General features: G+C 55.0%; 1 protein-coding gene across 3 annotated transcripts; it reads left to right on the forward strand.

Annotated features, from left to right (window-relative positions):
- The first annotated feature begins 1,439 nt into the window (after positions 1-1,439).
- Positions 1,440-16,682, forward strand: MFNG (MFNG O-fucosylpeptide 3-beta-N-acetylglucosaminyltransferase). 3 transcript variants are annotated; one of them, XM_081248793.1, is made up of 8 exons: positions 1,440-1,903; positions 5,829-5,877; positions 6,288-6,390; positions 6,814-6,967; positions 10,080-10,165; positions 12,042-12,207; positions 13,958-14,043; positions 15,720-16,682. In XM_081248793.1, the coding sequence occupies exons 1-8, from the start codon at positions 1,649-1,651 to the stop codon at positions 15,784-15,786; spliced, it is 966 nt and encodes a 321-aa protein (XP_081104919.1). In that variant the 5' UTR covers positions 1,440-1,648; the 3' UTR covers positions 15,787-16,682. The 3 variants fall into 3 exon arrangements, with proteins under 3 accessions (XP_081104919.1, XP_081104921.1, XP_081104920.1); XM_081248794.1 differs by having other exon boundaries at positions 1,667-1,903; positions 5,829-5,887; XM_081248795.1 differs by lacking the exon at positions 12,042-12,207.
- The last annotated feature ends 5,616 nt before the right edge of the window (positions 16,683-22,298 follow it).

Raw genomic sequence — 22,298 nt, forward strand, 5'->3', positions numbered from 1 at the left:
TCCCTTGGTGATGCCATCCTGAGAAGACAGACTGTGAAGGGGCCTGGCACGGGGCTGGCCCATAGAATGGTGACTCAAAAGGGTTGCTTTTCCTTTCCTCTCCCTTTATGGGGCTAATGAAATTCACCAGCCATCTGGTACTTTCTTGTGTTTAATTAACAAATATTGATTGAGCTCCTACCATGTGCCAGGCACTGTTCTAGGCACTGGGGATTCAGTGAATAAACAGAAATCCCTGCCCTGATATTCTCATGAGGAAGACAGACAATAAATTAAATATACAGGATGTTGGAAGATGAAAAGTGCTATGGAGAAAACACAGCAGAAAAAGGGGCCTGGGGGGGCTGCGAAGGACGGAGGAGAAGGGATTCCAATTTAAATGAAGTGGTCTGGGAAGGCTTCACGTAGAAGACATTTTTGTGTAAACTTGAAAGAGTCACCTCTTTCAAGTGAGGTGTATGGATCTCTAAGGAGAGACCCAGGCAGGAACAACATGTGCAAAGGTCCTGAGGTGGGTGTGTCCCTGAACTGGCCAGAAGCCCACTGGGTCTGGAGTGAGGAAGCAAGGGGAAGATGGTAGGAGATGGGGTTGGAGGTAACAGGGCCCCCCTTACACAGGGCCTGTAGGCTGGTGTCTGATCTTTGACTTTTGTTCTGAGGGAGATGGGAGCCATCAGTGTTCTAGCGGAGGGAGGACAAGATATGAGTGATCTTGTACAAAACAAGACGGAGGTGGTAGCTGCAGAAGGTCCTCTGTCCACTGGCCTGGCTGGGAGAGAGGCAGCAATAAAGACTGCTGAGCAAGATGGGCTGCAGTGGGCCACAGCAGGACAGGCACCCTCAGGGGCCTCTGGTGGGCCAGACGAGGGCCAGCGACCTGGCTTCTACCTGGCTCTGTGGCTGAGCTGCTGGATCATCTTAGATCATTCTGAGCCTTATGTGCCCAGCTATGAACTGGAAATAATTCTAACACTGTTGTGAAGACCAGAGGAACTGAGCTAAATACTGTGGGAGCCCCAGAGGCTGGGAGGCTTCCTGGAGGAGGGAACCCTTGAGCTGAACCTTGAAGTCCAAATAGAATTAAGCCTGGTGGAAGGAACGTGGGTGAGGATGGTGGGGGCTGGGGAAAAGCATCCAGGGCGAGGAACAGTGTGAGCAAAAGCTGGGAGGCTGGACACCAGAAGATACTGGGTATTGAATGAGCTTAGCCGGGGGTCTCTGGGGAGTGGGAAGGCTGGAGGGCCCCTCCCTTCCACCTGGCATGGAGGGGCTGTTGTTGCCCCCACCCCCACTGCAGCAGCGGGCAGGGCCGGGCTGTCCCTTCAGCCGGTGACACTTTTTCAGCCACCTCTGGGCTCCTCTGGGCCGGCCCCGCCCCTGGGCTGCCCTGGAGGCAGGGGCGGGGCCAGGCGCCCCAGAGCCGGCAGTGGGAGGGAGGGCCCGGGAGCAGGTGGAGGGCTGGCGGCAGCGGCAGCGGGGCTGCCATGGCTCGGCCTCCGGGTCCAGAGCACCGACTCCCACCTCTCCCCTCCTGGCCTGCCCCCCATGCCTGGCAGACCTTTGCCTTTGCCGGGGCTCCCGCCTGACCAGCCTCCCCTCCCCGTCTGGTTGGGATTTGGGGGCTGAGCCGTCTGGGGTCCCAGGGCCAATGCAGTGCCGGCTCCTCCGGGGCCTGGCTGGAGTCCTCCTCACCCTTCTGTGCGTGGGGCTCCTCTCCCTCCGGTATCACTCAAGCCCATCCCCGCAGGGCGTGCCGGAGGCCCCCGGGCTGAGCCCACCAAGCTCTCAGCCCCCGGAGCTGCAGATGCACGATGTCTTCATTGCAGTCAAGACAACCCGGGCCTTCCACCGCTCCCGCCTGGAGCTGCTGCTCGACACGTGGGTCTCCAGGACCAGGGAACAGGTGACAAGCGGGTGACTGCGGGCCCCAGGAGTGGCCTCTGGTCTGAGGGACTCACAGAGGACTTTCTACCGAGCTGGGGTCCCTGGCGGCCTCGAGGGAGAAGCTGCTCACCCACCTGCCCCTGGGCTGTCTTCTCGCTCCTTTCTGGGAGGATCGGGGGCTCCTGCGGCCCTGACTGTGTCCCTTGCTGGCCCCGGAGCCAGGTGCTTCTCAGGCCCACTGCTTCATTTCTTTTGGGGCCAGGCTGGGCCCCTACCCCAGGCTCCTGGGTCCCTTCTGGTGGGTGGTCCCTCTATTCCCTGGTTGTCCCGGCACAGGTTTCGTTCCTGCCCACCCTGGCCCAGCCTGGCATCGGGGGCAATGGGGGGTGTTGGGCAGCTGGGACAGAGGCCCCCGAGAGGTCCTGACTCTGACGTGCGCCCAGGCCAGGCCGCCCCCTGTCCAGGCCCTGGGTGCTGTCCTTCTGCCCTGGCTGTGAGCGTGGAGCACAGGGACTGAGCCGCTGAGGAGGGGACAGTCTGGGGGGGGCCTGTTTGGGGACAGCGGCGGGGCGGCATCCCTTCAGAATTCCTGACAGCCCCTGCCCCCACGCCTCTACTGCCCAGGGTGTGCCCAGGGCGGTGGCACCGCACCTCCTGTGCTCCATTTCCTGTGGGGCACTTCCCGAGCGAGGGAGGTGGGGTGTGTGCTGTGATGGTGGTGGCTGAGGTAGTGGTGGGCAAGAGGTCAGGGCAGAGGTCTGCCTGGCCTGTGGGATTGTGTGTGTGTGTGTGTGTGTGTGTGTGTGTACACCCGCGTGCATGCTCACCTGCATGGAGCCAGTGTCAGTGTTAGATGTGCCGTGACAAGAGGTGTGTGTGTCACAGGGCTGCGTGGCTTCTGTCATTCTGGGGAGGTGGCTCTGACACGCTGAATCCCTTCTGGCTCTTCCCCTCCTCACATCCAGTGCCCTCCTCAAGCAAAGACAGTGATTCGGGGGTGCTGGGAGTCATCCCTGGGGGAGGTGGAGAGGCAGATTCTCTCATACACACACACACACACACACACACACACTGTTCCCACTTTGGCCCAGTGGAAGTGACGAGCCTTCGGAGGGGGTTGGGGGCTCCTGGAGACCAAGGAGGGGGGAGGTGGTGCCTGGAAGAGGCCAGGGCCCCCTGGGGAGGGGGCACCCCTGCCCTGATTTCCTAGCACCCTGGATTAACCCTTTCCTTGCTGTACCCCCAGCACCCCAGGCTCTTCCCTGGGGCTCTGTACAGCTTCTCATCTTGGGATCTCGATTCTGGTTCCACTTGCGGAAGCCGCCAAGCCTGGCCCTCCCTGCAGACCTTCCTGTTTATGGTGCTGTGTCTGTGTGTACCCGGGAGCACAGCCTCACGTGGTCAGAGGCCCTTTCCTGTTTCGTCTTGATCACTATGGTGGTGCGCTTGCTCCGGATGAGGAAACTGAGGCCAGAGAGGAGGAAGTGCTTGCCCCAAAGGCCTAAGGGGGCAGAGCCCAGTAGGACCCGGCTGCCATCTCCCGCTGGGGCCCCTCCTTCTCTGCTGAGACCCGGGATCCCAGAGCTGCCTAGTCACTTGGACCTCCAGCCTGGGTGTCTGGGCCTGGCAGGGCCAGGCCGGCAGAGGAGAGGCAAGCAGCCCCCCTCTGTGCCCTGAGCTCAATCCCAGATGCTAACCAGGCAGCCAGAGGGAGTACCTGCCAGCTGCTCAGCATCTAAGTGACAGCATTTCGGGTGCATCACTCTGTAGAACCCTCACAGTAACCTGAGTGGTAGGTATTGATATTCTCAGTTTACAGGTGAGGAAACTGAGCAAGGTTAAGCAGAGGTAGGAGATGAATTCACTCATTTGGACACTCACCCTCCCCCCACCCCTGCCCCTAGCACAAGGGGCGGAGTCTAGAAATCTTGTCCTTTAAGGCAGAGTTGAAAAAAGGAAAGATACTCAGAGGAAGAGGAGAGGAGACAGAGAGACCCACAGTTGCCACTGCATCTGGGCCCCCTTTGGCTCATCTCTTCCTGTGACCTTGGCCAAGGCCTTCCACCGTTCAGCCTCAGCTTCCCCAGCCACACAGGGCAGGAGGGTCTCGGAGCCTCTTTCAGCTCTGCTATCAGCAGTGGTCCTGAGCTGGTTAACTCCAGGGCTGGGCACCCGCCCCAGCTGGTTAAGGCAGCCGGGTGGCAGGTGGGCCTTTGTGGCAGCGAGCTGGGCTCGTGTGGGGCCTTTGTCCCAGGCAAAGGGGGTGGGCTTGGGGGAGGCACGTTTTGTGATTCAGGGGGGGTCTTCCTTTTCCCCACAGTCCTCGAGGAGGGCGGGTGGGGGATGGGGGGAGCAACAATGGCCCCACATCTCCCCTCCTCTGCAGCAGATGGCCCCCGGCCACCCCTCCCCTGACCCTAGCAGGCTGTCTGTCCCTTTGTTTTCCCGCGAGGTTTTAACCATTGTCAGAGTCCCTCCTTGAACAAATCAAAGGCAACCTTCAGCTCAGAGGAAGCTGCCTGCCGCTCTGTGCCAACCTCAGGATTCCCAGGGACCGAAACACCAGCCTCATGCACCCTGCTCAGCCCCCGGGCCCTGCTGCGGGGACCCCTCCCTTCCGCCTCCCCCCACCGATTCATTCACAGGCATTCCCTGGCCCATTTGGCCCACGCTCCGTACTTGAGAGAGTTCCGCTATCTGGGTGACTGTTTGGTGGCAAAAGTTTGCCAGGGAGCAGGGCAAGAAAGGTCTGACTTATTTTACAGGCTCCCCCGGGGGCTGTGTTGAAAACAGACTTGGGGTGGGGCAGGACAGAGCAGGGAGCAGGGAAAAGGTGACTGTAGCAAAACGGGCAGGAGGTGACGAGGGTGGGCTGGACCGAGGGCTGGCCGTGGAGGCTGGAGGGAGAGGGTGCACCCTGGGCAGTTGGAAAGTTGGGTGGACAGAATTTGTTGACAGACTGGATGTGGGTGTGAGAGAAAGAGAGGAGGCACGGTGACCCCAAGGTGTTGGGTTCCAGCAAGATGGGGAAGAGTGAGAGGAGCCCAGGTCTGGGGGTGCTTGGGTGCTCGGGGTTCTCGCCCTCAGTCTGAGGTGCCTGCTAGACCCCCAGGGAAAAGTCTGGCTGTAGTGGGAGTTGAGGGCGGGGAGAGGTCCAGGCTAGGTTCAAATCCTAGCTCTCCTCCTGCCAACCGCACCGCCTTGCTCCATCACTTAGCTTCCGTTTTGCCATCTGCGAAGGGGACAGATCGTAACACCTGTCTGGAGGTTTAGTGAGGTCATGGGGGACCAGGTGTATGAATGCTGTTGGTGGATCACCTCTCCTATCTGAGAGATGTGTAAGGGCCCCGACACTTGCACAGGGAGTTTGCGTGGCTGTGAAAGTCATGACCGTCTCCCTAAGTAGTTTGGTGTCCTAGTGTGTGGGTCTGTCTACTGAACAAGTGTTTAGGGTTCTGTATATGTGGAGGGGCCAAGCGAGACTGTGATGTGTGTGTGTGATGTGTGTGTGTGATGTGTGTGTGTGATGTGATGTGTGTGATGTGTGTGTGTGATGTGATGTGTGTGTGTGATGTGTGTGTGTGATGTGATGTGTGTGTGTGTGTGTGGTTGATGAAGGTGTGATTCTGCTAAGGGTGTGTGACTCTGGTAGGGACCCTGTGGGTGCTGGTCTGTAAGGGGGCTGAGTGTGAGACTGATGGGCTGGTGTATACCGCGAAGTTGTACAAAAGCTGGGTTGTGTGTGTTGTATGGGGGGGTTGGGTAGCTGAGAAAGTCATGTTGTCCTAAAGGAGCGTGTGACTGTGAGAGGGGTGTGTGTCCATCACTGAAGGAGGACAGAGGTCTGCCATGTGTGTGTCCACCTGGACTTGGCTGTGGTGGGCTGTGGGCTGCCCGGGGCTCTCCTTGGCCAACCCCAGTCCTGATTCCTTTCTCCTTCCTAGACGTTCATCTTCACCGACAGCTTGGATGAAGGCCTCCAGGAGAGACTGGGTAACTCTGGGTGGGTTGGGGGCCCCTCGGCTGTTGCCAGGGAAAGCTGGGGTGGCTGTCCCCTGGCCTGGGGTTCCCCAGGAAACAGGGCTGCCCACCCTTGTCACATGGGGATTCCCCTTTTGCCCAGGAGGGGAGCAGCCTTCTTCCCTGGAAACGGGTATGGGTGTGGGGAGGGACTGTGCTAGACAAGACCCTGGACACCTGGGTCCCAGCCCAGCCTACTGTCCATTAGCTCCAGGGTCCTGGGCAGGTCAGCCCTCCCTGACCTCAGCTTCCCCATATGTAAAATGGGACTGGATGCACTGCTCCAGGCTTTCTGAGGCCCCGCCTTCCTCTGCATTCTCACACTGTGTAGGGCTGTTGGGAGGAGCTGGGCAGGGGCCCCTGACCTGTCCTCCCTTCTTCAGGGTCCCACCTCGTGGTCACCAACTGCTCTGCGGAGCACAGCCACCCTGCCCTGTCCTGCAAGATGGCTGCTGAGTTTGATGCCTTCTTGGCCAGTGGACTGAGGTGAGTTCACCTTGGTCTTTGGGGGCAGGCGTGACCTTTGCCTCAGGCCAGTTCCTAAATGAGGTGTCTTGTCAAAAAAGTAAGGTTGTCCGGGCCCTGTGAATTTAATCACATGTAAGGCCTGCTGGGGTCTGTCTCTGGACAGACAGATGGGATTCACATTCTGCTATTCACTGGCTGTGTGACCTTGGGCAAGTGTCTTAACCTTCCTGAGTCTTGGTTCCCACCTGTGAAGTGGGCACAACTTCCTCATGAGCTTACACCAGACGCTGCCTGGCACAGAACACACCAGTGCCTTCAATGTTAGCCTCCCCCACCCCATAAGTCTGTTGACTGATTATGAGGGCGCAGGGCGGAGTCTGGCTGGCTGGCAGCCCTTGGGAACCCCCTCCAAGTTCACTGTCCCGCATTCCATCCCCACAGGTGGTTCTGTCATGTGGATGACGACAACTACCTGAACCCGAGGGCGCTGCTGAAGCTGCTAAAAACCTTCCCGTGGACCCGCGACGTCTACATCGGCCGGCCCAGCCTGAACCGGCCTATCCACGCTTCCGAGCCGCAGCCGAACAACCGCACGGTCGGTTCCCTCGCTGCTTCCTTTGTGCATTGGCCGCTGGCCCCGGGGGCGGGGCCATGCGGGGCGGGGCCATTCGGGGGCGGGGCTGTGGAGGGGTCCGGTGGGTTTTCTGGGTTTCAGATTTGGCTGCATCCGGGTGTGTCTGGGCTGGTGGCTTCGCCTGTGATCCTCAGTCTCCTCCTTTATGAAATGGGGAGATTGAGATAATGCAGGTAAGGCACAGAGACTGGCACTTAGTAGGGCCTTGGCCACGGAGGAGCAGTGGGTCGTCCTGGTCACACAGTGAGCATGGGGGTGGGTGAGATGAGGCTTCCTGACTCCACGGTGGGGCTCCTAGCCACCTGGCATCACCATGTAGTTGTACAGATTGTTAAAATGCTGAATCTGCTGGGCCGGGTAGTAAATTGTGGCTGCCGGGAGCCCCTGAACCCTCCCCTCCCCTCCTCTCCTCTAGACACCCCTCCTCTCTCCAGATTTCACTAACCAGCAACTGAGTTGACACCTGGCACAACAGGGTTCCTTCCCAGCACCAGCTTCAACTCCAGACCTGAATGGACAGGTTTAGGTCGCCAGATTTTGCCCCTAGGGCTCCCTTGGGCCCTGTGAAGAGTCAGGCCATGGGTCCCCCTCTCTGGACGTGGTGCCTGGAGCGGGAGCTGGGCCAGTTGTGGGGTTTTCTCCCTCCCAGGGTTCACCATCTGCTTCACTAGGGAAACCAAGAGCAGGGAACACAGAACCTTAATTATCTGCAGCTAATCAGCCTCTAAACCCTAATTAAATCTTCCTGGGCCTTGGGGGAGCGTGTGTGAGCGAGCTGATGCCAGGTGAGCCGCGGGGTCCTCCAGACTCCCACACCCCCTCACCCCTGACCTAAGGGTTTGAGAGCTCCGCCCTGGAACCTGACTCCCAGGGTTCACACACCAGCCCTGCTACCTCCTGGCTTTGTGACCTTGGATGAAGTCACCTCACCTCTCTGTGCCTCGGTTTCCTTATCTGTAAAATCAGTGAAAATAGTCACTACCTCATAGAGCCGTTGTGAGCAAAAGAAGAATTAAATGCGGTCATCTATCCAAGGGCTTGGAACGGGATCTGCCACGTGGTGGACACTAGTAAGTGTTATCAATCAGCACCCGACTCAGCACAGCCTCATCTCTGAACTATGTTCTTCCTGTGCTGGTTCAGGACACACCCAGTCCTGGGCACACCCAGTCCCCAGCCTCACAACGTGCATGAATGCCCTCCTTGTCAGACACCCCACCAACGGGATCCCAGGACTCTGCTCCAAAGTGTCCTGGCCTGTTAAGACCCTGGCATCCCCCAGGGTGGGACAGCAAAGGGGGCAAGGGCTCGGACTTGGAGTCAGTCCCAGCTCTGGGACCTCAGTCAAGTGACCTCAGTTCTGTGCACCTTGGTCACCTCACCTGCAGCACAGGGCTCTGCATAGTCAGTGCTCAGGGTTAGGCGCTTGCATGGTCGCTGCTAATGTTGCTACAGTTCTCTGGGAGTGGAAGCCCTGCCCTCATTACTTCATTAAACAAGCATTTATTGGGCGCCTCCTGTGTGTCAGGTCCTCAAGAAACCATTCATTCTGCCTGGTTGAGGCCTGACCTCTCTCTAAGAGGGCAGAGTTTCCAGAAGTAAGCTCGTAGAGGTCTTTAGGAAGAGGACACCTCTGGGCCAGGAGAACCATCGGATTTCAGAACTGGAGCCAATGTTGTACTCACAAGTGACAAGTCTGAGGTACAGAGAGGGGCAGGAACTTTCTCAAGGTTACACAGCTGTGCAGTGGAGGAGGCGGGGGCCTCTCCACTTTCCAGCTCCCTGCCCACGGCTCTTCTCACTGCTGCATCATGGGAGGTGACCCAACCCAATGCAACACGCATCAATGAAGCACCAACTCTGTACTTGGGAGAAGGTAACTTTAGGGCACTTGTTTGACCAAGAGATGGTACAGCTGAAAAGGTTCAGTGTTTCTCAAAAGGCTTAAAGAAATTCATGGGTGAATTCACAGGTCCTCACAGAGGAGGTAGAAGAGGCCTTGGGCCATGGTGATGTTGGGTGAGGGCAGAAAGTGGTTTACACCCCAAAGGGGTGGTATTGGTTGCTGAGATTGAAATGCCAAGGGGTTTGCTGGCCTTGGGGCCCACAGGCCTGCCTGCCCTTCTCTCTCTCCTCCATGAGACCTCATTCTCTCCTTTTGCAGAAAAGCTTTCTTTTTTTAAAAATAATTAATTAATTAATTTATTTATTGGCTGTGTTGGGTCTACGTTTCTGTGTGAGGGCTTTCTCTAGTTGCGGCGAGCAGGGGCCACTCTTCATCACGGTGCGTGGGCCTCTCACTGTCGTGGCCTCTCTTGTTGCGGAGCACAGGCTCCAGACGCGCAGGCTTAGTAGTTGTGGCTCACCGGCCCAGTTGCTCCGCGGCATGTGGGATCTTCCCAGACCATGGCTCGAACCCGTATCCTCTGCATTGGCAGGCAGGTTCTCAACCACTGCGCCACCAGGGAAGCCCAGAAAAGCTTTCTTGGTCCCAGGAGTTGGGAGTGGCGAGGCCAGTGTACATGGCCCGGTGTAAATGGCATCAGGATTATCTTTACTGGTGACCCTATAAAAGCATCTCTCCCTCACAGCATATGGAACTCAGGCGAGGACTCTGATTGGCTGGCTGAGTCATGTGCCTGTTGCTGAGCCAGTCATTGGGTCAAAGGTGTGGTCCTGTGATCCATCATTCCTGGGGCACCTGCCTGTATCTGTGACCTATGGGAGCAGGTGCTGTGTTGGGCAGTCCCTCCTGAACCACATGGGGATGTTTCTCTGAGGACAGGGATAAGGTGAACTGGGTGGACAAATATGATATGTGTCCTCTTTAACTGAAATCCAGCCAGATTGGGGTCTAATTGGTGTCCCCATCATTCTTAAATAGCTATGTGACTTTGGGTCTCGGTTTCCTTATCTATAAAATGGGCATAATAATGTCAGGCTGTACAAAGACTCTAGTGAGATGTGAAATAAAAAGTTTTGAGCCATGCTGGTTGGGGGTAAGGGGGAGCCTGGCTGTTGCCCCCACCCCAGGCTCACCCTACATTTTGGCCTTCCCCGTCTCTCCCCGCAGAGGCTGGTACAGTTCTGGTTTGCCACCGGGGGCGCCGGCTTCTGCATCAACCGCAAACTGGCTTTGAAGATGGCCCCATGGGCCAGGTAAGCAGAGACCTAGAGACTGGTGGAAGAAGTGGGGGTGTGCAGAGAGGGGGTGTTGGCTGGTTTGTGGGTGGGGCCTTTGCAGCAGGAAGGGCTTGAGAGCGAGCTCAGGAGAAACTACCTCTCATTCCCACTGCATCACAGAGTTACACAGTTAGTGGTGAGCAAGCCACCTGTCACCATGCCCTTGGGGGTACACCGCCTAGTGCACTCTGCCACACACAGGCAAGCTGTGTAATTTCCAGGAGCCTCAGTGCCCCCATCTATAAAATGGACCTGATAATACAATGGCCAGTGGTTGTTGTAAGGGTTAAATGACAAAGTGTCTGGGCTGGCACCTGGCAGGAGCCCGGCAAACATTAGGTCCCGTTTTCAGCCCTCTTCTGACTTGTCACTGTCACAGGGGAGGTGAAGGCCAACTGGAGGGGCACTCAGAGGAGGGAGTAGGGCCTTCTGCTTGGGGAAAGGAGGGAAGGCTTCCTGGAAGAGGTGGAATTTGAGCTGGGATGGTCCTAGAGGGCTCAGACTGAGGGGGATCGTGGGAGTAGTGGAAGCCCTCAGTACCTGGTGGGGGTACTGATATTCTAGAGAGGACGTGGGAAAGGTCTAGCCTCTTGAGGTCTGCCGAGCAGGCTATTGTTATTAACAGCCACATCAGTGTCGCTACCTTGAATTGAGGGTTGACTCTGAGCCAGGCCTGTGCTTTGCTAAGAGTATCACAGCCCCCAGGGAGGAAGGGGTGTTGGCCTTATTTCTACTTGGCTGAGGAAACTGAGGTGCTGAGAGGTTAAGCAAAGTAAATGGTTCAAGGTCACTCAGGTGCTGGGTTTGGCTCTAAGGTCTGCGTGCTTTGTCACTACACCAGCCTGCCGTGCCCTGCCCTGGACGGGAGAGGTCCTCCGGGGGCAGTTTGTGCCCTGGCTGGGAGCAGGAGTGCTGTCCTAGTATCTGTGGACAGCAGGCATGTACACACAACCAGGGGTCACCCCTGTGCCTGGGGTGCCCCCATCGAGGCTTCTGTCCACCTCTATGGTACATTTGTGTGAATTAGAAAAATGTACCCACTCTGGGCAGGTGCAGCCTGGGGAGGGGAGCAACGGCTGGGTTTCTGCACCCACTCGACCCCTCGGTCAGGCATCCCACACAGCGGGACAAGCTGCCCCGCCTGGCACCCCCGCGGCGTTCGTGGGGTATGCAGTCAGGTGACGCCCTTGCCTGGAACACTGCTCCTTCCCTGCTCGGCACCTGGCTGACTCCACCTCATCCTGTAAGACTCTGTTTAAAAACTGCTACTGCCATGACTAAGTAAAGAGGAAAACAAAGACTGCCACATCCTCTGGGAATCCACCTTGTCCTCCCTGTGTCCCCACACCTCGTGCTTCCCTCTGACTTAGTACCAGTCCTCTGAAATGACCTGCTCATCTATCTGTCTCTCTCCAGAATCTGGGCTGCTGTTGAGGGCAGGAAGCATTTCTTTCTCAACTCTTTGTCCTCAGCCTCTGTGTCATGGTGGCTGGCAGCAGGTAGATGCTCAAACTCAAGAATGAATGAATGAGTGAGTGAATGAATGAAAAGAAAGAGAGAGAAAGAAAGGATACATTTATAAAGGGCTGCATTTCACCTTTCCTCCACTTAATCCTCACAACAGCCTTGTGAGGGCAGGGCCATTATCATGCCCATTTTACAGAAGAGGAAACTGAGGCTCCCCGAGGCTTATGACTTGCACAAGGCTACACAGTATGCAAGAGGCAGATGCTAGAGGCAAGCTCTGTTTTCCCAGCTGGCCCGGGCGGAGGCAGAGTCTTCAGGGAGGCAGGGAGGGCTGTAGGTGTCGAGGGCCTTAGGCCAGTGGCTGCAGCATGACTGTGTCCCTCAGTGGCCCCCGCTTCGTGGACACATCTGCCCTCATCCGGCTGCCTGACGACTGCACTGTGGGCTACATCGTCGAGTGCAAGCTGGGCGGCCACCTGCAGCCCAGTCCCCTCTTCCACTCCCACCTGGAGACCCTGCAGCTGCTGGGGGCTGCCCAGCTCCCAAAGCAGGTGAGCCAGCCTTGGGGCAGGTGGCACTGGGGAAGGTGTTTGTGGGGGCTTTTCCCTATTGATGGAGAAACTGAGGCTCAGGGTGATAAAGGATCCCCTTGAGGGCATGCAGTGACTCAGCTCTCTCCACCTCTAACCCTCAAGGGTCTGCATTTATGATGCTAAAATTATTTGATCTGGTTCCCAAATGCCAGCTGGAGGGACCTGCACACATGAGATGAAGCTCGTCTTGAGGTTCAGACCACCCAGCTCGCCACATGCTACCTCCTTCCCTCTCTCCTCTCTTCAACCTCCCATCCTCCCCACACCCTCTGAAGGGGCCAGTCCTTTTCAACTGCCTATCGGCAGCCCTCTCCTTCACCAAAGCTTACCCGTCTACTGATTGCTGCTTTTCCTTCTCACCCAGGTGTCACTGGGAAGGACCAGGTCTTCAGTAGGGACATCCAAGTGTAATGTCAGGCTGGGGGGGGGGGTAGGGACCCCTCCCACCACCTGGCAAGTAATGACTCTGCTGAGGTCCAACTGGCTCTGCCTTGCAGACACGCCCTCCAACTCATGGGTTTCCAGCCCCGTAGAGGGTCCTGGCTGGGAGGCCCCTGGGATCTTCTGCCTCATGGTGTGAGTCAGAGCCCTTTTGGCTGCAAGTGACAGAGAGGCAACAGACTAATTGAACAGAAAGGTCATTTATGGGCCCGCGTACCTGAGAAACTGAGGGCTTGGCCTGACTTGCTAGATCTGGCAGGGTCTGGGTGCTCAGACTCTGTGTCCTCTCTCATGTGCCCTCCCGCACGTTGGCCTCATTCTCAGGCAGGCTCAACCCTCATGCTGGCAAGGGGGCAGCCCCTGGTTTCCACCCCACCCACGGGAAGAGAGCTCCTCCTTCCACCAGACCTCAGGACTGGTGCTCATTGGTCACATGGCCCACTTGCGTCACATGACCTGTCTCCTACCAGTGCCTAGAGTTAGAGTTGATTGGCCAGGCCTAGAACGGGGATGCAGATTGGTCCCATTAGGATCACAGCCAGGAAAGAGGGGCAGATTTTGGACAGCCAAAACCAGGGCACCTTAAAGGTGGGGTTTTCAGATCTCTCGCTGTGCCAGGCACCACACTGGGGGCCTTAACTTCTTTAACTCTCTGCTTCCTCACAGCATTGACGTGGGGGTGAGTCCTAACATTATTCCCATTCTACAGATGGAGAAACTGAGGCCCAGAGAGTGGAACTAACTGTGGCACACAGCTAGTAGAGGACAGAGAGGGATTTGAACCCTGCTTGGGTGGCCCCTAAGCCCACAGTCTTTAACCACTGTGCTTGACTACCTCTTGACGGGTGTCATCATCCTGCATCCTCCTTTCTCGTGGACTGACCTTAGGCTCTGGGTCGAGATGGATTGCCCAGGCCCTAGAGTGGGTCTCAGGAAACCTCCGTTCAGGCATGCAACTTCCTGGAAAGGTGCTTTCACCCCTTGAGCCTCAGTTTCCCAATCTGTAGATGAGGGAATCGTTCCAGCCTCCCTAGTAAACTGGACTGTTGGGGGCACAAATGGGATTATGGTCAAAGGGGAGCGGGGTGGGGCCCTCAGCGGAACACCCGTTACTGACGGTGGAATTTCAGGTGCAGAGGCAGGCTTTTTGTGCCCCTCAAAATGCCTTCTGTGCCTTCTCTGTTTCTGCCCAAATGCTGCCCCCTTGTGGGGTCGCCAGTGGGACGCCCTGCACCCTTCACTCTCTTCTCTGTGTCTCTCTGCGCAGGTCACCCTCAGCTACGGCGTCTTTGAGGGGAAACTCAATGTCATTAAGCTCCACGGCCCCTTCTCCCCTGAGGAGGACTCCTCCAGGTGGGTCTGGAGGCTGAAACTGTAGGATGGGAGGAGTGGGGCCTGCGTCCAGGCATCCAAAGATGGGGGAGCCGGGAGGGAGGCAAGTGAGAGAGGCCAGTGGCTGACAGCGCAGAGCTGGGAGTGGAGGGAGTGGATTTCAGTCTCCGCTCTGTCACTGGCTTGCTGTGTGACCTTGGGCAGGTGCCTTGCCCTCTCTGGACCTTAGTCGCCCCATTTGTAACACAGGAGGCTGAGCGATGTGGATCTGAAGGGTTCTCCCAGGCCTGATCCTCTGGGAGACTGTGAAAGACTGAGCTCTCTTCACTGAGCAAAGGTGAAGCGCTAATGGAGGAGCTCCAGGCACTCATGGGGAAATGAAAAGAAAATCTTTCTTAGGCTCTTTGTTTCTTTGATGATACTTTTCGATGGACAGATGGTTGGAATGGGGGCTAGAATGCCACTTAGGCACCTTCCAGTTCTGTCCCCAAAGACTCCCTGGGGGGATTAGGGCTGCTCAGCCCAGCCCCCTCCATCCCACCCCCAGCCCCGATTTCTGTAGGGCAGCTAAGAGCACAGCCTGTGACATACTGTGGCAGGGGAGCAAGACCTACTTAATGAAGTAAAAGAAGCCAGTGTGACTGGAATGTGGGAGGAGAGAGGGGAGTGGTGTCAGATTCAGCTGGGGAGGTGGCAGGGAACACCCTCCCCCATGCCCCTGAAGGCCTTGTAGTCTCTGTCTGGACTTTGGATTTACCTGTAGGGTAATCCTTAGGGGAGCCAGCACTCCTGCCCCTGAAATTCTGCAGAGCTGTCTGGCTGGGGGCAGAGGACTCACAGCTATCCCAAGGCTGCCAGGACCGGGGCTGTGTTGGACAAGTTGGACATTACAAGGAGACAGAGTTTGGCTCAATTTCTAAGAGGAAAGGAGCTGTCTTCTAATAGAGTGAGCTCCCCATCAGTGGAGGTGTGCAAGCTATGGCTATACTGCCAAGACGTTTAAGAATTGGTGTTAAATTCTCTCAAAAGCCTGAGGATTAAGAATCTAAAGGTTGCTACCTAATGGTGCTGGAGCCAACTGGGGACTCAGATATGTGCGGTCAGAGGGTGTGGCCTCAGCTGAGGCCTCTTCATGGTTTCTCTGGCTTTTGAAGTCTTTATAAACCAGTGGTTCTCAACCAGGGACCATTTTGAAACTCCCCCCCCACGCCCCCCACTAAGGGACAATTGGCAGCGTGTGGGGGCATTTTTTTTTTTTTTTTTTTTTTTGGCGGTACACGGACCTCTCACTGTTGTGGCCTCTCCCGTTGCGGAGCACAGGCTCCGGACGCGCAGGCTCAGTGGCCATGGCTCACGGGCCCAGCCGCTCCGTGGCACGTGGGATCTTCCCGGACCAGGGCACGAACCCGTGTCCCCTGCATTGGCAGGCGGACTCTCAACCACTGCGCCACCAGGGAAGCCCTGGGGGCATTTTTGATTGTTAAGACTCAGAGGATGCTTGCTGGCATCTAGTGGGTGGAGTCCAGGGATGCTGCTAAATATCCTACAATGCACGGGACAGCCCCACAACAGAATTATCTGGCCCCCAATGTTCATCATGCTGAGGTGGAAAAACCGTGCTCCAGAGCATCTCTGTGACGCGCTCCCCAGGAACCCGTGGGAGTGACCCGTCTTGTCCATTTCTGGTCTCTCCACAGGTTCCGCTCCCTCCATTGTCTCCTCTACCCGGATACTCCCTGGTGCCCACAGCTGGTGGCCCGATGAACCCTGAACCTCCGGGCAAAGGTTGAGCTGAAGCCGTTGGTTGTCCTTAGCCTCCCAGGTGGCCTTGAGGGCCCGTGGCAGTTCCTGTGTGGGCAGCAGTCCCTGGCAGGGCCTCTGTGGTGGGCAGGCCCAGGATTGGATGGTGGCTGGCGGTAAAGGCATCCCAAACCCCTGGGAGGTGGGCTGGACAGCCCAGGACCAGGTGCACCATGTGAGGGCCAGAGAGGCCTCAGGGGCTGGACTTCCATGGGCCTTAGGTGGCTGAACTGAACAAGGGTAGGGGCTCTTGAGCTGCCCAGGCTCAGGAGTCCTAACTCTCCAGAGAATTATATGGGTCCCTTGGTGTGGTCAGAGCCCCCACCTCTGGTCCCTCAGTCACTCTCCCGGGGTCAAGTTCTGGGCCACCCATTCCTGGCTTCCTCGGCTGGATCCCCAACCACCGAGGAGACGCAGGTAGAGGAAGGGCAGAATCCAGGGTCTGCGGCTGATACTGTTATTGCTGACCAGTCTCCAGTCCCTGCTCCCCACCCGATTTTGTTTGGAGCATCAGCATGTCCAGACCCAGATGATGAATCAGAATGGGTCCTAGCCAATCATGATGAACCTTTTGCTCACTTTCCCAGCTTCCCTTTCTGTTAGGAGCTACTATATGACCCAGCTCTGGCCAGAGCCAGAGCTCTGTCTGTTAGTGCAAATTAAGCAAAGCCAATAGAGAGGCTTCTGGGGAAGGTTTTGCAGCCCCAGACCCCATCTGCCTGCTGTGAATGTAGGTGTGATGTCTGGGTCTAGGGCAGCCACCTTGCAACCATGAAGGAAAGGCCAAGACAATCATCCACAGCTGTCCCTTCCAACATCTGGTTGTGTAAGAATATTAAACCCTTATTTGTTTAAGCCTCTCTTGGTTCAGTTTTCTGTTACGTGCAGCCAAAGTCGTTCCTGACCAGGGCAGGGTCTTTGATCTGTCTGTCGCAGTGGTGTTGATTTGGGTCCCTCGGCTAGACAGCCCTGCCCTACCCTTGCTGGCTGTGTGACCTTGAGGAATCCACTTGGTCTCTCTGGCCTGTTTGCTCATTTTATATATGAGAAAAGGAATACCTACCTCGCGGGTTGTAGGTGAAATGATGCAGAGTTTGTAAAGGGCACAGCATGGAGAAAGAAATGGCTCAGTGAACAGTGATGGTAAGTAGTGTGTGCTGTGTCATTGCATGCCAGGGCACATAAGAGTGCGCATGTGCCGTACACCCTTCTACGCTCATCTGTGCCTAAGGACATACGTGGGGTGTATGGATGTGTTTGTGCCTGTGTCACACCTGGGTGTGTGTGATGTGCACGCGTGTGAATATCTGTGTTCTATGAGGTGCTGGTTTGTTGGGGACGATTCTTCCTTTTATCTGTCTTCAGGGCCTGGGTTGCCGTGGCCAGAGAATCAAGGAAGGCTGAATGGAGCTAAGGGATTCAGCCTCTGGTATCAGATAAAAGGGCACTTTGACAGCCCGGGTAGGAGCTGAGTAAAGGTAAATGCCCTTAGAATTTCATGTCCCAAAGAGGCTGCATGATTGAATGAAAGTGATCATGGTGAAATTTCAGGCCTGATGGTACCTGTGGGAGGGCTAGGAAGGGAAGTTGTCTGTTCCCCGCCAGCATCATGCTCAGAGATGTTGGGGAATTGGCGTCACAGTGGGGCTCAGGGCTGAGGGGAGGAGGGAGGGAGAACAAAGGGGCTCTGACCCAGGCAGCCGGGACTGGGGGCTCCTTTGGAGCACGTCCTCCAGCCCTCGAAGGACCTTGTCCCTGCCGCAACTCTGTCTGGGCTGATGGAACCGCCGAGCACTGGAGCCTTAGCACCTCTTTTCCAAGCAGGAGCCTGACCCAGAGGGAGGCCGCTCTGTGCGTGTTAGGTGCAGGGCTTCCTTTCTTTCTGGGTTGACCTAATGCTGGGTTTGTGGGATGCGAGCCGAGTGGGGATGGGATAGTGTGTTGTACTGCCGCTGTCCTCTCCACCCTGTACGTGGAAGGCTGCTGGCTGGACCGCTTTTAGAAGCAGCAGCAGATTTGCAGGTTGCTCCCAGATTCTGAGGGTCGGGTGGAGGGAATAGGACTCGGGCCATCTGCTGCCTCCATTGTCCCAGAATAGCTGCTGTAGGGCGGGGAGCAGAGTCAGCAAGGATCAGAATTGGGATGGAGGAAGGAGGGAGGCGGAGTTTAACCCTCTGTGGGTCCGTATGGGAGGGTGTGAAGCTGCCTGTAGGCTCTGCTAAGGTGACCTGTGTGGGCCCCACAGGCAGGGACTGGGAGCAAGGTTGGACCACCTTGTCTCGGCTTTGCTGTGCACCCTGGGCAAGTAGTATTCCCATTTTACAGGTTAGGAAACTGAGGCACAGAGAGAAAGCCCTTGGTCCAGGTCAAGGGCTTCCAGGTGCCAGGACCAAGGTTTGAGACTCTACAGTGGTCATCACAGCGTGGGATGACCCTGCAGGGTCAGAGGGCCTCCTCAGGCCGGGGCTCTCTCCTCCTTTCCCCCTCTTCCTCTATGCCCTTGGGCAGGTGACTTCACTACTATTCACTGGCCTCACCTGTGAAATAGGCACAATGATCTCTACACAGTGTGCAGGGGCGGTTTTGAGATGCTGCACAGAAAACTCCTGTGGCGGGTAGTTACTCAATAACCACTATCTCCCTGCCCTCCCCAAGCTCAGTGTTCTCGGCTGTAAAAGGGGGTGGAAGGGGCGCTGGCCTGGCCATCACCTCCACTCCGCCATCTGGTCTGGGTCATGGTCAGTCTCTCCTGTGTCACCATAGCAGCCTCCTCGCTGGCATCCCCTCAGGTCCCCTCACCCTTGCCCACTGGTGCTGAGCACACTCGCCTCCTCATTACTGCTGATGGGTGTGCAGCTTCTCTGCCTGCCCCGGCTCTCTCTCTCCCTGGAATGCATGACTAGATCGCTCTTGTCAAGCTCCAATGTCCTCTCCTAGGGAGGCTCTCCTTGATCACCCACCACAAAGTGGCTGCCTGACCACCGTCACCTTGCTCTGGGGTAGCTCTTTACATGGCTCTAGACGTCTCTTGTTGGTGTACCTGCTCGCTCATGTATTTGTTGTTCGCCCCCATCTGACTGTTGGCTCTGTGATCCCAGGGATTGTGGTGGTTTTTCTCACTCCTGCTCACTGCCTGGTGCATAGTAGATGCTGAACAAATATTTATAGGATGAGTTGAAAAATGAGTGAACGAGTTTCTCAGAGCTATTCCAGCTTTGTCAGTTTTAAGATTTTACGAAAGGTGCTAAAACCACTTGGGGACCAGGTGATGGGGAGGCTTTTTTTTTTTTTTTGCGGTACGCAGACCTCTCACTGTTGTGGCCTCTCCCGTTGCGGAGCACAGGCTCAGCGGCCATGGCTCATAGGCCCAGCCACTCCGCGGCACGTGGGATCTTCCCGGACCGGGGCACGAACCCGTGTCCCCTGCATCGGCAGGCGGACTCTCAACCACTGAGCCACCAGGGAAGCCCGATGGGGAAGCTTTATAATGCAAGGATCAGGCTGGTAACATTGATCATTTTTAGTATCACACACAAAAGGCATATCTGACCTTACCTGCTCCTGATATGGTGCCCTAGGAAGGACACAGCTTCACCCAGGAAGTCTGCTTGCCAAAATAACTGACTCTACACAGATCAACCCTCTGGGTCTAAATCAGTTTCCAGGAAATGGGTGGGTGGGGGGGGGGGTGGGCAGTGAAACATGTAAAATGACACCAGCAGGGCTCAATTCACCAAATCAACAATGAGGACAATTCTACAGGACAAAGAGCCTGGTTTCTTCAACAAGTAAAATGACATAAAAAAGGGAAGGAGGAAGGAATGTTAGAGATTAAAACAGATTTAAGAGTCATAGCAACAAAATGCAGTGCATGGACCTTGTTTAGATCCTGGTTCATAAAAAGGGACCCTAAAAAGACATTTTTTTTAGATGAATTTGTTCTTTTATTTGCCAGTATAACTACAGTAGGCTGCAAACTTTTTTAATCTAAAAAGTACATTTTACATCACAATCCAACAAACACACACATATGTAATATGTATACATATATAAAAGTGAAACAAAAGTTTTGCCAAAAATGTCTACCCTCAGTGTTAATTCTTTTTAAGACTTTTTTTTTTTTTTAACCAAGGCTGAACTGCACTGATACATCATAATCACCAAAGTTCCTAGTTCATCTTAGGGTTCACTTTATGTAATGAATAGTGTTGCATGTTCTATGGGTTTGGACAAAAGTATGATGACATAAAATCATTATAATGTCATATAAAGTATTTTCACCGCTCATAAAAACTTCTGTCTTCTGTGTATTCATCTCCCCTCTCCCCTCAAACTCCTGGAAACCATTGATCTTTTTATTGTCTCCATTGTTTTGCCTTTTCCAGAATGGCATATAGTTGGAATCTGTTTTTCGTTTTTCTTTGAAGAGAGGGGTTCAAAGCCTATATGCCTATAAGACCACTCATGGCCCACCCACGTGTGGACAGGACAGGCTGTAGGTGGCAAACTCCCCCACTAAATATTGTCGCTTTCCTTCCAGTACTGAGCCCTGTCCCACTGGTCCTGCCCAGCAGCCACGTGGAGGTACAGGGGGGATATGTGTTGGGTATTTGTTCATAGGAAGGCCACAAGGTTTGTGTCCCTTGTCACAATGAACCCAGATTCCTGTCGGGTGTTAAAAAGACATTTTTGATAAAAATGAGGAAATTTGAATGTGGACTTTGCATTAGATGGTATTAAGAAATTGTTAATTTTATTAGGTGTGATAATGAGGTTACTTTTTCAGAAATGTTCTAATATGTGAGAGATACATTCTGAATATATTCTGAAATGATATATTGTCTGGAATTTTCTTTAAAGAGATGCTTGGGGGAAGGAATTAAATAAGGATGTTAAAATGGGGACGGTTGTTGAAATGGGGTGATGGGCACATGGGGGTTCATTATTCCTATTCCCTTTCTTTTGGTGTGTGTTTGAAATTTTCCATAAAAAAAGTAAAATTAAATAAATAAGAGGGCCTGTGGATATTCCATTTTGCTAGCTATGGCCCTCCCCCTTTGCTTTTCTTTCCCCTTCCTCTCTCCCCTGTCCCCTCCTCCATGCCCCACATTCAGGCCCAGGGAACATCTGTTCTCATCAGACACTGCTGTCCTGAGTCTACTTCCTGTTCTTCCCAAACACCCAGAGAAAGGAGAGGCAGGCCTTGACCAGAAGCTGGCCCCTGCCTGATTTGCATTTTGCCTGTTTCCTGGTTTCCTTGGGACCCATCCTGACTTCTTTTGGTTCTGAGCACTTGTCCCAACTGCTTCGTAACCCAGCAGCACTTTCCCTGGGCACAGTCACTGGGCAGATTCCTCTGCCCACTTATCACTCCCCCTAGTCATCCATCCAATAAGAATTTACTGTTCGCCTCCTCTGGTGGGGGCATGGGGAGGTCCTGGTGTTAGAGGCTACACAGGGGAGTCAAGTGTAAGCCCTGCCCTCAATAGGGAACTCGAATCCCAGTTGGGACAATAGTGAAAACATGGTGTATCATGTAATCGATGGTGAAATGTGACCACGGGACAGAAGAAGGGAGGACTAAATTCTAGGGGGTGTAAGGGGCAGCAGGAATCAGGGAGATCTGGGTCTTGAGCATGAGGAGGTGAGAAGGAACAGAATGCATCACATATTGCCTTGAAGATAGGTCTAGGGAGACCCTACGGAAAGATAAATGTTAGTTATGGTTGTGATTACTGTTTTCACGTGCCTACTTATCTCACCTTGCGGGACTAAGATGAAGTATGTACCTGGCACCGTGTCCACATAAAACAGAGCCAGTTCTCTCCCTCCTTCCCTCCCTACATCTCCTCCTGAATGACTTTGTAAATTCCCCCCGGAATGGAGACCCTGCTCGATGCAGCTCTGTGCCTTATAGTATCTGGCACAGCGCTGGGCACATAGCAGGCACTTCATGAAGACCAATGACTATTTAGGTGGGTGAGTCAACCTCAGGCTAGTACCAACCTGGCTGTATTAGAATCACAGGTGCTTGGTAAAAACAGATTCCAAGGCCCCATCTTAGATCCTCAGAATGCAAGTCTCCAAAGAAGGGCCCAGGGAATCTGCATTTTTACCTGGTTTCCCAAGAGGATCTAAGTGGCTGCTGGGTTAGAGAACAAGGATTTGAGGTGCGTTCAGCACCATGGACAGAACCTCACACTGCTGCCTTTATCTACTCTCCTTCCTGGGACTAGATGGGGCGAGGGCATTCTGTGTATGTATGTGGTGGGAATTAATGGTCTAACCCTGATGGGGGCCGTGAGACATCTGTGGCCTTGCCCTCAAGTGACACAGCCCTTGTCTTTGCTTCAGGAGCACGTTTCGGGGTGGACACTGGTCCTGCTGTGGGAGACAGCTCTGACTGCACAGGGAAAGGCAGGATAATAAATATTCCCTCTATTTCTTTTGTAAGTTGTAAGCAACCCTCATACTGT

This window comes from Mesoplodon bidens (genome assembly GCF_964165515.1).
Source record: "Mesoplodon bidens genome assembly, chromosome: 11".
Lineage (NCBI taxonomy): Eukaryota > Metazoa > Chordata > Mammalia > Artiodactyla > Ziphiidae > Mesoplodon > Mesoplodon bidens.

Excerpts from the sequence above, each read along its gene's own strand:
- MFNG (XM_081248793.1), top strand. The coding sequence starts at position 1,649 with ATGCAGTGCCGGCTCCTCCGGGGCCTGGCTGGAGTCCTCCTCACCCTT. Across the intron at positions 5,878-6,287 it reads AGGCCTCCAGGAGAGACTGG|GGTCCCACCTCGTGGTCACC; the intron begins GTAACTCTGGGT and ends TCCCTTCTTCAG. Across the intron at positions 12,208-13,957 it reads CTGCCCAGCTCCCAAAGCAG|GTCACCCTCAGCTACGGCGT; the intron begins GTGAGCCAGCCT and ends CTCTCTGCGCAG.